Source organism: Montipora capricornis, chromosome 6 (assembly GCF_036669925.1).
Source record: "Montipora capricornis isolate CH-2021 chromosome 6, ASM3666992v2, whole genome shotgun sequence".
Taxonomy (NCBI): Eukaryota; Metazoa; Cnidaria; class Anthozoa; order Scleractinia; family Acroporidae; genus Montipora; species Montipora capricornis.
The window spans coordinates 38866231-38880619 of record NC_090888.1 but is presented as its reverse complement, the minus strand read 5'-3'; the positions used below and the strand labels follow the sequence as shown (position 1 = coordinate 38880619).

The following is a 14389-nucleotide window of genomic DNA, read 5'->3' as shown; positions in this document are numbered from 1 at the left end:
AGATAGTTTTTGAGTGAATCTAGCTGTTGTTAACCCTTTCACTCCCGTGGGGTTCCCCATTGATGAATAAAATCGTCTGGTGTTAAACAGAGTAAAATCTATAAGTGTCACTCTTGGGAGTGAAATTTAATTTAATTTAACATAATTTATATAGTGCTAATTCCACTGATTGACCAAAGCGCTTTACAATTCATAATAATTATTTAAAAAAATTAAAAAGATCCCACTAGTAATAAAATATGAATAAATTAAAAACCTATTTACAGTCTTATTTATAAAAATATCACAATAAATCCTATTCTAAATTATCAAAAAGTTAAACATTATATGCTTTTTAAAAAGATTGGCCTTTAAATGTTTCTTGAATAAATTAATAATTATTGTATCTAGACTTCTAAGATCTAATGGCAGCTCGTTCCAGAGTTTAGGTGCAGCAACAGAAAGGCCCTGTCTCCGTATGTTTTAACCCTTTCAGCCCCGATAGTGCCAAATGGCACTTATAGATTTTACTCTGTCTAACGCCAGACGATTTTACTCTGTCTAACGCCAGACGATTTTACTCTGTCTAACGCCAGACGATTTTACTCGTCAATGGGGAACCCCTCGGGGCTTAAAGGGTTAAGCTAACAGCGTCAAAAAACTATGTCCCCGTTTAACCCTTTCAGCCCCGATAGTGCCAAATGGCACTTACAGATTTTACTCTGTCTAACGCCAGACGATTTTACTCGTCAATGGGGAACCCCTCGGGGCTTAAAGGGTTAAGTCTTGACTTTGGAACTGCCCGAAGTTTTTGATTGGTAGAGCGTAACGTACGTGAACATGTACGATAACTAAGTAATTCCGTGATAGATAATGGTGCCATTAACCATTTAGCGCCTCGTTATCCACTACGCCCAAATCCTCCTGAAATGCAAGGTTTCTGGTGTCCCTAAATTCCAGAGGTTTTTTGCTATCTTTGGGCGATGAAAGATCAAAGGCAAAAAACGAAAGAACGAACCGGGACACTGAAAAATGCAGACTGCGGACTGTACAGACTGTCTGTAAAATGAAAATTGGGTTAATTAGGCCTAAATAACATTCGGTTAGCCTAATTACATGTAGGCCTAAATAACATTCAGGTTAGCCTGCTTACGGTTAGCTCTCAATAATAGTGAGGGTAATGCCATATTTTAACCCTGGTCTGCACAGTCTGCATTTTGGGGTGACCGGAACGAACCAGCAAACCGGTTTTTCTCGCCGCTTTGCGACTCGCCATTCCGTCGCCCTAAGAGAGAAAAAACCTCTGGCATCCTAGCGAAGAAACAGACACCCATACTTTCATTCATTTCCATTTCAAAGATCTTGAAATTATTTAGCTTCAGAAACGTTTCGAAAAAAAGTGAAATTCATTCATATTTGACAAAACTTACAAAGACTTTCATTCATTTCCATTTCAAAGGTCTTGAAATTCATTTCCATTTCAAAGATCTTGAAATTATTTAGCTTCAGAAACGTTTCGAAAAAAAGTGAAATTCATTCATATTTGACAAAACTTACAAAGACTGCTAACTAAAGGCAATTCATGCAGAAGAACCAACTGATAATATAATTATGCACATGAAATGTGACACTTGTTAACCGCGCGCCCATGGGCCGAGCACGGTTCTTGCTCTGCAATCGTTTTTTTTTTTCTTTTTGTCGACGAGCTGAACCAGACTTCCACTCGGCCACATAGTCAGTGGGACTTCCAGTCACGCAACTTAGGATGTTTGTTCGCCAAAAAACTGTTAAAGCGTTAATGTGCGTAAAATTTTATGAATATAGTCCGCTCTTTATTTAAATATATATTATTTGTGTCTTATTGAAACATGTAATCGTGACTTTTAAGAAAGAAAGCTAAGACTATTACGTCATCTGAGATTTCACAACAGCTACGACTGATGGTGCAATTGGAGATTTGACAACGGCTATAAGTAATAGTGCAATAACTTTGTGTCCAGTCGTTGTCAGTTTGTTGTGCTACAGATTGATCAAGTGATTTTGGTTCTATAGTTATCAGTGAATCAACAAGGACTGCTTTGAAATGTGTATTACGTTGCGACTATAGTGGTAAGAAAACAGATAAAATTTAGTTTTGTTGGTGAGCAGACCCAAATTTCTATTCGGTCATATAGTCAGTGGCACTTCGAATCACGCAACTTATGATGTTTACCACTATTCGCCAAAAGCTGTTAAAACGTTAATGTACTTAAAATTTTATGAATATTCCATTATTTATTTATTACAAAATATATTGCCTTTTTGTGTTATTCAAAGCGAGTATTGAATACATAAAAGGTCATTATGTCATCCATGGACTGTGTCGACGTTTCAACTTTAATTGGTAGGGAAATGACCATGACCGTACTAAAGATAGCCGTGGACAACGTAATTCTTAAATTTAAGTGACGCATGTGACTTCTTTGCTAGGCCTTTACTTGTGTAAAAAACCAATTATTACATTTAATCGCAGCTTTTAGGAAAGAAGGCTGTAAGTTGTTAAAAGTGTTATTATCGTATCGTTCATACCCATAGATATCCTGATGACAGTTCCAGATTAATTAAGACCATTACGTCATCCGCGATTCCTCGGAGATTTCACCTCGGCTATAAGTGATGGTGCAATAAGGGCCTGATTACATGAGCTGGGCTAGTGTCAGTTTGCCGGGATCTCTGCACGTTTGTTAAACGCAACAAAAATCAAGTTCTCGATTACATGACAACCGGGCCAGCCCAGTTATCCGAGATCCCGGTATCTTGGTGCCGGGATCCCGGCTAACTGGGCTGAAATTTATTCCATGTAATCGCGTTTGCCGGGACAGCCCGGTTAGCCGAGCCAGTGATTTCTAAACACTTCACACCCCTTTTGAGCAAAATGGCCTATGGAATAGTGGATGTATAAGATAGCAAACCTTGAGGCTTCTTTAAATTGTAGAATAGTGAATTTTAATAACAATTTAGTGAGATAAATGTCTCTCCACTTCTTCTTGTTGTTCTTATCTTTTAAATTTAGCCCAAGCCGGGCTGGCTCACTTTATGTAATACCGGGCTGAAAATCATCGCGGCAAACTTGACCAGCCCGGCTGACCAGTCTGGCTCGGCTCATGTAATCAGCCCCTAAGTTCGTGTGCAGTCGTTGTTGTCAGTTGTTGTGCCACAGATTGATCAGGTGATTTTGTGATAATAGTCATAGTGAATCAACAAAGACTGCTTTGGAATGTGTACTACGTTGCGTTTATAGTGGTAAGAAAACAGATCAATTTTCAAAGCGCGGTTTTAAGATCTGACAGATCTTCTTGTTTTTGAAACGCGATGAAACGCTGTTTTTTTGAAACGCATTTGAAACATGTTTGAAACTGTTTGAAACACGTTTAAATTTGTTATTCAATATACAGGTATTTTGACCAATTAATTTAATTTTTTAATGAAGAGAAGTGATGGAATATTGTCCAAGATTCGCTACTATGTCGATATCAATGTACTGACTAGCCTCTACTAAACAAAGGAGACTTTTGTCTGATTGGCTGTTGAAAATTGTAGTATTCAGTTTTCCAACCTCGTGCTTTATTAAGGTAAACAAAGGTGGCTTTTCAAAGTGGTGATTTCAACCTGAGCTTCTTCGATTGTTCTAAAATACTCTTGAAGGTGGTCATTTGAACTTCAATGGACGGGGAAACATTCCGCAAGGGGCATTTTAGTCGGCAGGAATGTTTCTTTCCTTTCGCTTTTTGTAAGCAGTCCTTTTGGTTTGCTCGAGGAATGAAGTGTAAGTGAATGTATCGCAACAAATGCTCAATGTGCGAAAAAATCCGAGCAAAGACCAGATTCATTTTTTGGGAAGGAAGTACTTCCTGCAGAAAATACTGCAACGTGGTTGCAAAATATATCCCTCAAGCTTGAGGGCTTCGATTTATCCAACTTGACTGCAGCGCTGGAAGGAAGTATGTCACTTCATTCATTTTCTTTCAGTCATCGTTTAGAGTTATAAGACGTCCTCAGTCCTTTTTAAGAACATCTTATCTCAACCTGCGTTAACAAATATAACAGATATGTCAACAGAAATTTAATACCGGCCGCGCCGCCTCTATTTTGTGTATCTGTCTGAGGCCAACCTGGTTCACTGCATTTATCTCATGTGCAAACACTCTTAAGATACACTACCTTAAAAATTTCAAGGACTTTCATTTAAGGAAACCAAAACATTATTCTTAGTCACATCAAGTGATCATGAAGGCATACTTGATAATATATGCTAAAACGAGTCAATAGTTAAGTAACAGTTTATTACTTTATTGGATAATTCTGTCCTCTATCTATGGTAACTCCATCAAGTCTAGCCATAGTAATTATTCATTGTTTTTATTATTTATGCTACCAGCGAACTATTCAAAAGTGATGTTGATGTTGTTAGGATATCTATACAATAGTGAGGAATGAGGTGGTCACTGCCATCAGACTTGCAGGTTGTACTGGAATGAAGTTTTGTGAATGGGTAAACATTTCACTTGACCATCTGTAGATTTAGGCAAATGTTAAAATTGTGCATTTAATGTGGGATGTCTGGAAATACATAAACCAGTTCTCGTCTTCTGTGCAATGTTTAAATTTAAAAGGGCGGCCGGTAATTCAAGGTGAAGCAGACTTTGTAATAGAACTCTGACATACCTAATATTATTACCTACTTGTAATATTGATGTTAGCATTTCATGTTCATTCATATTTCATTTCTCACCTTTGTGGTAAGTTACCATCTCACTGCCGAGAATAAAGTAAATTTATCTCAATCAGGATGAAAATGTACGAAATGTACAGCCATTGATCATATATGTTTTTAGTCTATTAAAGTACATCAATAATATTATCGTTTCAGTAGTTGAGCCAGTATTTAATAACTAATGTCCCAATAAATGCTGATTCCAACATTGTTAAGTAATTGATATACAATGAGTTAGGATGATGGAACATCACACACCATTATGTGTTCATTAAATTTATTTTCTACTTCAATCTTGGTGTATGGCAACTTATAGTAACTGCAGAAAGCATGCAGAAGAACTTGAAGAGAAGGTATACCTGAATATTATGGCTGTTTCGTGTGTCAAAAAATTAAATTGACCTGTTTTTTGTTTATTTATGCTGCCATTCCTTGCACTCAAACAGTCACATGTCCCATAAAGCTTGAATGTGCAGACAAAGGTAAAATAATTCACTGTACAAAGTTTGTTATATTTGTATATATTATTTATTAATAACTTCTTTCTTTCTAATTTAATTAGGCAATACACACTAAAGAAATAAATGATAGTAGCTGGATAAATATATGGGTTCAGTATTCGCTGTGCCATTTTTACCGGAGAATATCTCTAGTCAAATCTTATCTTTGGCTCACAAACTTTCACCTGTTGACGGCTTTTCATGGACCAACGTCGGAGACAAAAGTCCTGTACTCTTAATGACAGAGTTCAGTTTAAACAGAAAAAGCTATAAACTGATTGACATTTTGCAAAATGACTCTTTCGTCCGAATAGAATGTATTCGCTTCAAGGAGAGAACAAACGAAATTCCTCTGTCATGTTTTTCTGTTACTTACCTTGACTCCATTCATTGATAAATTTTAAGCTGTGACATCCTTTAAACGGATTACCAGCTCATTTACCACTGACGCACCACGAGCAAATCCCGTCAACCTGGCAAATTTGTTTTGCATTCACTTCAAGCGCAGGTATCCACGTAAAAAAACCACAGCAGAAAATTTTAATGCCGGTTCCAGTTATTTTAAGATGTGACATTCTTCAATATTGTGATTTGCACATTCAATCATGACCATACGCGTTGCAAATAAGGCAAAATTTTTCCAACTTCGCGCAATTCTTTGACAAGTCTGAGCACACCGCATCATTCTAAAACAGCCAATCTAAGCATGTTTTGTTTCATCTGAGATAAAGGACTTTCCCAAGTAGAAGGAATTGCCGAGATCTTTCCAGCTTTTGTCCATCTTCTTTCGGTATTTGTACCACAAGTGTGTAGATAACGTTGAAAGTGACTGCAATAAAAACCACAACTAGCGACAGCGCCGACATTCTAATTTCTTCCCGCGTTCTAAGACTGTCTTGAAGGTTTTCAACCAATCGCAATGCAAATAAAATTGAATTGGCCATTGAAGATGTGCATGCGTGACAATAGTCTCCTTTGTTCCTCTACTATGCTTAGATGATTATATAATTTATCCTTTCTTGGTTTATGGAGTTATTGCATGGGGTAACACTTACTCGACAACTCTTCAGCCTCTATTTTGCAGAAACGAGCTGTTCGCCTTATGACATTTACAAGTTTTTATGAACACTTGAGTCCTATATTAAGAAAATTGAATAATTGTAATCAAGCTGGATGATTTGATAACATCAGAAACCAATAAGGGTTGAAACGTGCAACGGCCCCTTGTGTGCTGGGAAACAAGCTTCTGAATATTCATTTTGCTAAGTATCATAATTATTTGGAACAACAAGAGCAAGGCAAGGCTGTTGCCTAACAGGAGCCCGGTAGCCTGGGGCTCCCAAAGAATAACTCTGGGCACCTTAATTTTTCACAGCAACACCTGTCACTTCATATGTTGGGCTCCTAAGTTCTCAGCATTTAGCTCTGAGGGCCCCTTTAAAATTTTCTTAGGCAGCAGCCTTGCAAGGGGTTTTCAAATATGGTACTTATACCATACCTACTCGCACTGAATATTCGGAAGCTGTGAACGCGCGTTACACGTTTCAACCCTTATGGGTTTCTGACAACATATCATATCGCAGTTTTTATGTACCAATTCAACAATTCTTTATTACCTTCTGCTTTTGATGCACTTTTTTCTGAACTAAGTGAAATTCATCATTAAAATACACAGTCTACGGCCTACAGTCTACCTTCCCAAAGCTAGAACTAATTATGGAAAATGTAATGTTAGATTTCAAGGACCAAAGATCTGGAACTCAATAATTGATGAGAAGATTAAAGCTGTTTCTCTTTCTCAATTTAATCACTCACTGACAAACCATTAAATCAGAATTTAAAAAACATTATCTTTTGCTGTACTAATTTTGGCAATTATGTTATACTTCGTAAATTCCATCCTACTTTTTCGGTCTGTTTACAGTAAAACGTGTTTGTGTGTATACAGTCTGATCTGTTGCTATATTGTACCCCGTACGAGAACCTTATTTAAATTATTTTACTGAATTTGGCTTCTTGGCATATTTTACTGTATATTAGTTATTTCGGGAAGTCAGTAGCCCCCTACAGTTAATTCAGTAATTTAATTACCTGTAAAATAACTATAATTTTCTGCTTTGGGTACAATAAAATTGTTGTTGTTTTTGTTGTTACAGTCACCCAAAAGTCAACAATTGACCAGCCAACTGTTGGTAGCTAGACTGTCGGCTGACAACGTAACAGATTAAATTACTGAAAACTGCATGACTATCAAATAGATTTAAGAAGGTCACCTAATTAAAAGCCAGTTTTGATTTGAACAAGTTTCCATTTTAGGAAATCCTTATGTGACCATAGAAGGACATACAACCTCTCATCCACAAGGATATGCTCCAGTACCAGCACCTGGTAATCCACCCCACTCATAACAAGAAGCAAGAACATACCACTGAGATACCATATGCATTCTAGACGAGTAATATTAATTTTTTAAATGTTTACTTAACAATAGTTATTACTCCATGAGCGCATGTTGGATGGGAGATGGCAACCAGCAAATTGGGCGTGAAGTGCCGAGTTGGCTATAACCAGTCTCATATCCAACAAGTGCAAATTGAGTAGTTGTTGTGTCCTTAAACTCCCAAGAGTTTGTAGGTACAAAATACAAGCAAAAAAAGCGAGAAAATTCAAGCAAAATTGCAGAAACTTGATGAAGATGCGATGTTGTGAAATACCTGGTGGTCATACTGACGCTGGATCATCACAGAATCATTTCTTGCCTTTCACATACTTCTAAACGTTGGAATTGATCCAATCTTTCCACAAAAGGGTTTTTTTTTTTTTTTTTTGCTTTATTCAGAGAGAAATTTTGCTTTCCAGCAAAACAAATTTACCTTAGCAACCCTTAGCACAGTCAATTGCCATATAAGGTCAAACTTAGGTATATGAGGTGATAACCGAGATTGAGTGAACCAATCAGAGCACAAGAAATGCATTAACCGAGGTTGGAAATTTAATAATTCTGATTATTCCTTTTCATAGTTAGCATTAAACTAATACCTGGTTCTCTACATCATGTGCATTAGATTTTATCTTTCAGAATTATGTGAAGATTTCTACAAAGCATCCTGCAAATCTCTAACTTCCCACGCAGTTGTATTTCACCTCCTCCCCACAAACAATCATTAAGTACGTTAGTGAATTGATATTTTAGTCTTAGCATTGTATCATTTTACATGGGAGATGAAGAAAGACAGTGCCTTTCGAAACATTGACTTTATAAATGTATAATGTTATTCCTTCACTGTTGTATTAGCCTCCTATCGCAAACTCTGTAAGGTTCAGTTATTCCTCACGCCAACAGGAAGAAGTTTGTGGGGAGGAGGTGAAATATGACTCCCTTGAAAACGACTGTGTGGGACTGGCTACCAAATCTCTTGAAGATGTGACATAAAAATTAAAGTAACAAAAATTCACAGATGTGTTTTAGTTGGTATTTGACCATCATTCCCTTCATTATGCCGCTGAGCCACATCCTGCTAGGATTAATGTTTCGTTTGAACCCCTTTCGTCATGCAATGTTGCTTGAGTTACGTATGTAGCAGTTTTCACATTGAATGGGGGTTGGGGATCAAAGGTGTCAACTTGAAAGGGAAATGTCCTTTTTGACACGACAAGCAAATGATTTTTAAAATTTTTTCTTCTTTCTGTTCTCTTATCAATTCGTTTTTTATAATTCTGACTAGGATTTTTTGGCAGTTATGAAATACAGGGTAACTGCTCCTGTCCTGAGGTCCTTCCTGGAGTTACAGAACAAGGGAACATAGCCATTTCTTTTTGGGATCGAGATTGCATCTTCTTGATTTTTTTCAAATAACTTGAAGGGAACAATTTGGAACTGTTTAGTTCTATTTAGAAGCAAGGAATCATTGATTTTCAACCATTTTGTCTATTGATCTTTACGGTAAGTTTTTTTTTTTTTTTTTTTTTTTTTTTTTTTGGGGGGGGGGGGGGCGAGGGGGGGTGACTAAAAAGCCATAAACCTGACTATTCCTGGACAGGGATTACACCTTACATAAAAGTACTATATTTGTGTGGTACTGTTAGGCATCAACGATTCAAATAGTACAAAAAGAGGTCCAAAAGAATTGAAGGACAAACAAAACCAAAACAAGTATGCCACATGCAGGCATCAATTTAACTGCACAAGATATTTTGACACTTAAACTGGAAGTTTACTTCCAATCTATCTAAGAAATAAAATCATAAGATTGTGAATTCAATCAGAAACATTCTCGAGTAGGAATGCACAGAGTTTTTTGTTTTGTTTTTTTTTTTTTTTTCGGTTGGCCTTCTTTGCAAGTTTTCCCGTTTGAATGAAGAGTTCCAAGGACAGTCTTTCTGAGTTCATGCAGGAATCCTTGCCATGCAGGTGTATTTTCAGTGAACATTTTGAGGTGTCTTTCTTTCAAAGATGGGAACGAATGGAATAAAACGTTTATAAAGTTCACCAGATGGTGCACTAATTCCTTCACAAAAGTGTACAGTAAGCTGGATGTACATTATTGTATGCTGTTTCTCTGGCCAACTTTGGGAAATATATGCTTGGGCCACATGCCCATAAACTGAAATGGAACAAGACAGCACCAATCCAAAACCTGCAACTGTTATAGTAGTGGCTTGTGTAATTCTTCTACCACTGCTGAGTTGCTTCGTCAAGAAATGTGGAATTAGTTGCATGCAAATCAAATTATGTGAATTTTATTCTTGTCTCAGTTTATCGTGCTTATGAAAGAATATGTTAAACAGGAAAAGTACTCAAATTAGTTAAAATGTCCAAACTGGCTACATGTCAATGTACTGTGCTGTACTGTAGTTTTCAAAGTGGCCTTGTACCACATAGGTAATTTCTGGTTTAGTTTACTCTTGACAAAATTATTGCTTTGCTGGAATGAAGCTCAGTTTCCCCATTAATCTTACTGTATGGTTATAAATTTGGACCCTAGTAGTATTTCTCAGAAAATTTGCACTCTGAGTAAGTGATACAGGATCTTTCAATAGGCCATATTTGTATTCTTAGTATTGGACTGAAACTAGCAATGGAGGTTAATGCAGGGGAGTCTTTTCAAATGCAAGTACTTTTTAATATATTCCCCTGCATTAGCCTCCATTTCAAGCTAGTTCCATAGCTTTTACTGTAATGCCAATCGATTTTACTTGTCAATGAGGAAGGGGGGGGGGGGGGTGGCATTTGAGGTGTGAATGTGTTAATTAACCCTTTCCCTCTTTAAGAGTGAATGATTTCCATCTGCCAGATAAGATGGTCTTAATCATCAATGAGAGACAGTTCAGGGACTGTAAAAGGGTTAACATCTACTGGTACATCCACTCAAGTTTTAATAAGTGAGGATAAACTGCCAAAGATTAAATGTTTGCCCTTGCAAATCCAAACGAAATATCTTCAGCGGTTTGGAAAAGACTAAAAATTAGTATGAAAATCATTGAGTGACAATTGGAGGGCAAAACTTCCTTCCCCCCACAAATCCTGACAATTTCTATCATCTAAAACAACCTCTGTTATAATTATATAGGTGCATAAATCTGCTCTGGAACTTTATACAACTTTTTTTTATTTGTGGGAAGTTTTTTCGGTGAAACCAGCTGAATAGATTATTTTAGAGTTCATGTTTGCCTCCTCTTTGAAGCGAGTCTAAATGCCAAGTTTTTCTTATGAAAATTTAGTTTTCATTCATAGAGTGGTTTTCAATTGAGTGTCGAAAGTAATAAGCAAATTGCTTTTGGTTTATGATTAGTTCACTCAGTTATTGGTTCAAAGCTCAGTGAAACATGGTCAAGATGAATAATAATTTATTGTTGCAAATTGTCTAATATCTTTCACTCCCATATGAAACAGACGGGGATGCTCGTCGTCTCGCTTAGGGGAGACCCGCGAAGAAACACAGAATTACGCGAAGAGAAACAGAAGTCAATTTTTCTTTTTAACTTGTTTTTAGGGGTCAAAATTTCCTTAAGCCACGCCCAGATTAGTCTCCTTTAGGGGTCACAAAAGGCTTGAGCCACTCCCAGATGGAAGTTTCCCCACCCCCCCCCCCCCCCCCCGGGACCCTGGGTCCCAGAGGAAAATTAATCTTTTTCCACAGTCCACAAAAAAGCTGTGAAAAAGCTACGAAAACCAATGGTTCTAGAATCCAAAAGTTATTTTTCCCTGTTCTTGAACCGTCGGCTTATTAATCAAATCACAAGACACTAATTCTCTAACCTCAGAAAAGAAACTCCTCTGGAAGCAAAAGCATTGCTTCAAGAAGTTGAGCAACATGGACAAAGAAATCCCAGGGAAAATTAAGACTGGCAAAAGTTTACAAGACAGGTGCAACAAAACAAAGGCGATAAAAGGTGTAATATCACCATTTAGTAAGAAAGGAAGAAACTTTATTTTAGTGTTTAGTTGTTCTAGCGCTGGAGCACTAATTCGGGACACTGAAAACTGAAATCAACAACAAATGCAAATCAAGTCAAATATTGGTTTTTGACCGAGGGGAAACCAGAGTACCTGGAGAAAACCTCTTGATGCAGAGTAGAGAACCAACAAACTCAACCCACATATGACGCCAATTCTGGGAATCGAACCCGGGCCATATTCATTGGTGGGAGGAAAGTGCTCTCACCACTGCGCCATCCTTGCACCCCAGTGAGCATGCAAGCACAAAAATACATGTAAAATGGTTATCCAGTTTAATCTGTCTTGATTTCCAAAACAACTTGACATTAACAGACTTGTCCAGTCCAATTTTACAAGTCTATGGTTTCAGACAATGACATAGTGTAAGCTAATTTTGAGCCTCTTGCTGTCGCCTTCTCTCTTCCTTCCGTTCCCTTGTTCGCTTCTTACGTACTTTGAGATTTTCTAAATGTCTACGCTTGAACACATCTCGCTTTCTCCTCTTCATGTATTGGTGTTTTTTCATCTTTTTGTGGCGTTTCTTTAGGATACTGCTGAAGGCGACAGTCGGTTTATTAATAAAGTCATCAATAGTTATTAAATTGTGAGATTCCTGGTCACCAATGCTGGTTCTAGTTGGTGAATAGAAAGGAAATATTATTTCTCTTATGTTTTCCTTGGGAGTAGTAAATGCTGGTAAACTGACATTCAGCTGTGGATTACAATAGCCCACTGAAGTTAAAATACTATGAAGGCAAACACTGCTTCTGTCATGCCAAAGTGCTGTGGAGTTTCTAAGCAATGGGACCCTATGTGGCCCCACCAAATCCCTTATGGCATTTGCTGTGGTAGACTTTCCAAGTTTGTAGGGTACTTCATCTATTAAACCTGAAAACAAAACAAAAATAATATTTAATAACTGGAGACCTATCTTTGGTAAGTCATACTCGCTTAAATGCGAGTTACCAATTGCAATTGTTCAAGAAAAAGAGCCGAAAAGTACGTTCTACCTTCCTCTAAGACTTTGCAGGCCACTCTCCTACCGCAGATGTGTAGAGTTCGTGTTAGCCAAGGGACGAATCTCGAGAAACACTGTCTTTGCAAAAACATTCTCTTCACACTTTACACCGCCATATTGAAAGATACCACTCAGTCAGGCCCAGCTCTTTTCGGGCAAGTCGTTGTTCAATTCATGCTACGCTTACGCGAAGTACATATAACTTTCATTCATATAAGCGTGTCTATAAGCGTATTTTTCCATGAGCGCGAGATGAGATGATAGATAGCCAACGAGGCGCGTAGTCTGCAGTCTGCATTTTACGCTGACCAGTTTCCAAACTGGGAATTTCAAGCTGTGTGAACGCAAAATTTCGAGTTTTTAAAGGTTGAAAACAAAATTTCGAGTTTCAAAACTCAAAATTTCGAGATTTCGAGTTTGCAAACTCAGAACTTCGAGTTTCTAAACTCAAAAAATCTGATCGCGAAATGCCTTTTTATTTTTATTGTAGTCTAGTTTTCTATATTTTGGGGGCGTTTTTAATGAAACAATTATTCCACTCGCGCTTGTTGGATAGGAGATGATTATAGGTAACTCGGCGCTAGCTCAGACTAGGGGTAAAATGCAGATTAATGTTATAATTGAACTGTTGTAAAAGCTAACAGTTAACGGCCTAAATATTGTTTTGTGCCTCAGTAATTACGCTTAAGGTTAGCACCACTGAAGGGTTTGGCCTTTTTGAACAGTTAAATTATAACCTTAGTCTGCATTTTACCCCTTCTCTGCACTCTGCATTTTACTCCGACTGTGAGTTTACAAACTCGCAATTTCGAGTTTGTGAACGCAAAATTTATAGTTTCTAAACTCGAAATTTCGAGTTTGTGAAAATTTCGAGTTTTGAAACTCAAAAGTTCGAGTTTGTTAACACAAAATTTCGAGTTTGTAAACTCAAAATTTCAAGTTTGAAAATCTGAAGCAGGAAAACTGATCACGAAATGTTATGTCCCTAACGGCCCACCGTAAGATTGTAAGATTTTTGAAATTTGCACTTCTCAAATGGCTGGAAATGCACCGTCCGCCATTTTGGTATTTTCATGCTGACCATGGGCTCTCTTCACAAGCAGCCTGAGCTAACACATCGGCCTATATCTCAGTCGTATCTTACGATTTACCGGGTGAAAGTCCTGCAGAAACAAGAAAATTGGTCCCACACGAACAGGTTGAACATTGGCCGAAGTTTAGTGCCAGTGAAGGAACGAATTCGGAATTCACGAACACTTCTGAAAGCTCAAAAGGTAGAGTTACCCACCAGAAGAGTGCCAATGCGTGAGAAATGCTCGTGTCGGCGTGAGAGCGTGAGATTGCATCGAAATGCGTGAGACTTGAGAGCTCTGTCCCTGTATCCCCGCAGGCAGGCCAAGCTCGGTATACGACTTATAGCCTTTGTATGGGAAATTAAATTTGAGCTTATATAAATGCTAAAATAAGCTGTAAATGTAGGAATAAACTTCACTTACCTCTACGCACAGTTGTCCTCGTCTTTTCTGTGCAATCGGAGGGCAACCTTGTGTCCGTTTTAGACGAGTTTGTGGCTTTCGAATTTTTATGATGGCGTTAGTGAGGCCCTGTTAGGGGTAAATTCCGACAAGCGACATGGCCTTGAACCGGCGACATGATAGCCACGAACTGGCGACGACCGACAGACTATTACAACGAATAGG

At 37.8% G+C, this 14389-nt stretch overlaps 1 protein-coding gene and 1 long non-coding RNA gene across 4 annotated transcripts in view; one reads left to right on the top strand and one right to left on the bottom strand.

Moving 5' to 3' along the window:
• Positions 1–8687, top strand: part of LOC138052086 (type-1 angiotensin II receptor-associated protein-like) — a 40001-nt gene extending 31314 nt beyond the window's left edge. The window contains exons 8-9 of one of the 3 annotated variants that reach the window (XR_011132995.1): positions 7549–8161; positions 8597–8687. Coding sequence is in view for 2 of the 3 variants with exons in the window: in XM_068898446.1 (XP_068754547.1) it covers positions 5179–5214; positions 7549–7640 (128 nt within the window). In the remaining variant the exon portion in view is untranslated. Of the gene's footprint in view, positions 1–5178; positions 5215–7548 lie in introns of all 3 variants that reach the window. The other 2 variants (XM_068898446.1, XM_068898447.1) reach the window with 2 other exon arrangements.
• A 3254-nt stretch (positions 8688–11941) lies between these two features.
• Positions 11942–12823, bottom strand: LOC138052071 (uncharacterized). The gene is made up of 2 exons (XR_011132990.1): positions 12682–12823; positions 11942–12559 (listed from the first exon to the last, which is right to left on the bottom strand). It is a non-coding gene; the product is annotated as an uncharacterized lncRNA (long non-coding RNA).
• Between the last annotated feature and the right edge of the window lie 1566 nt (positions 12824–14389).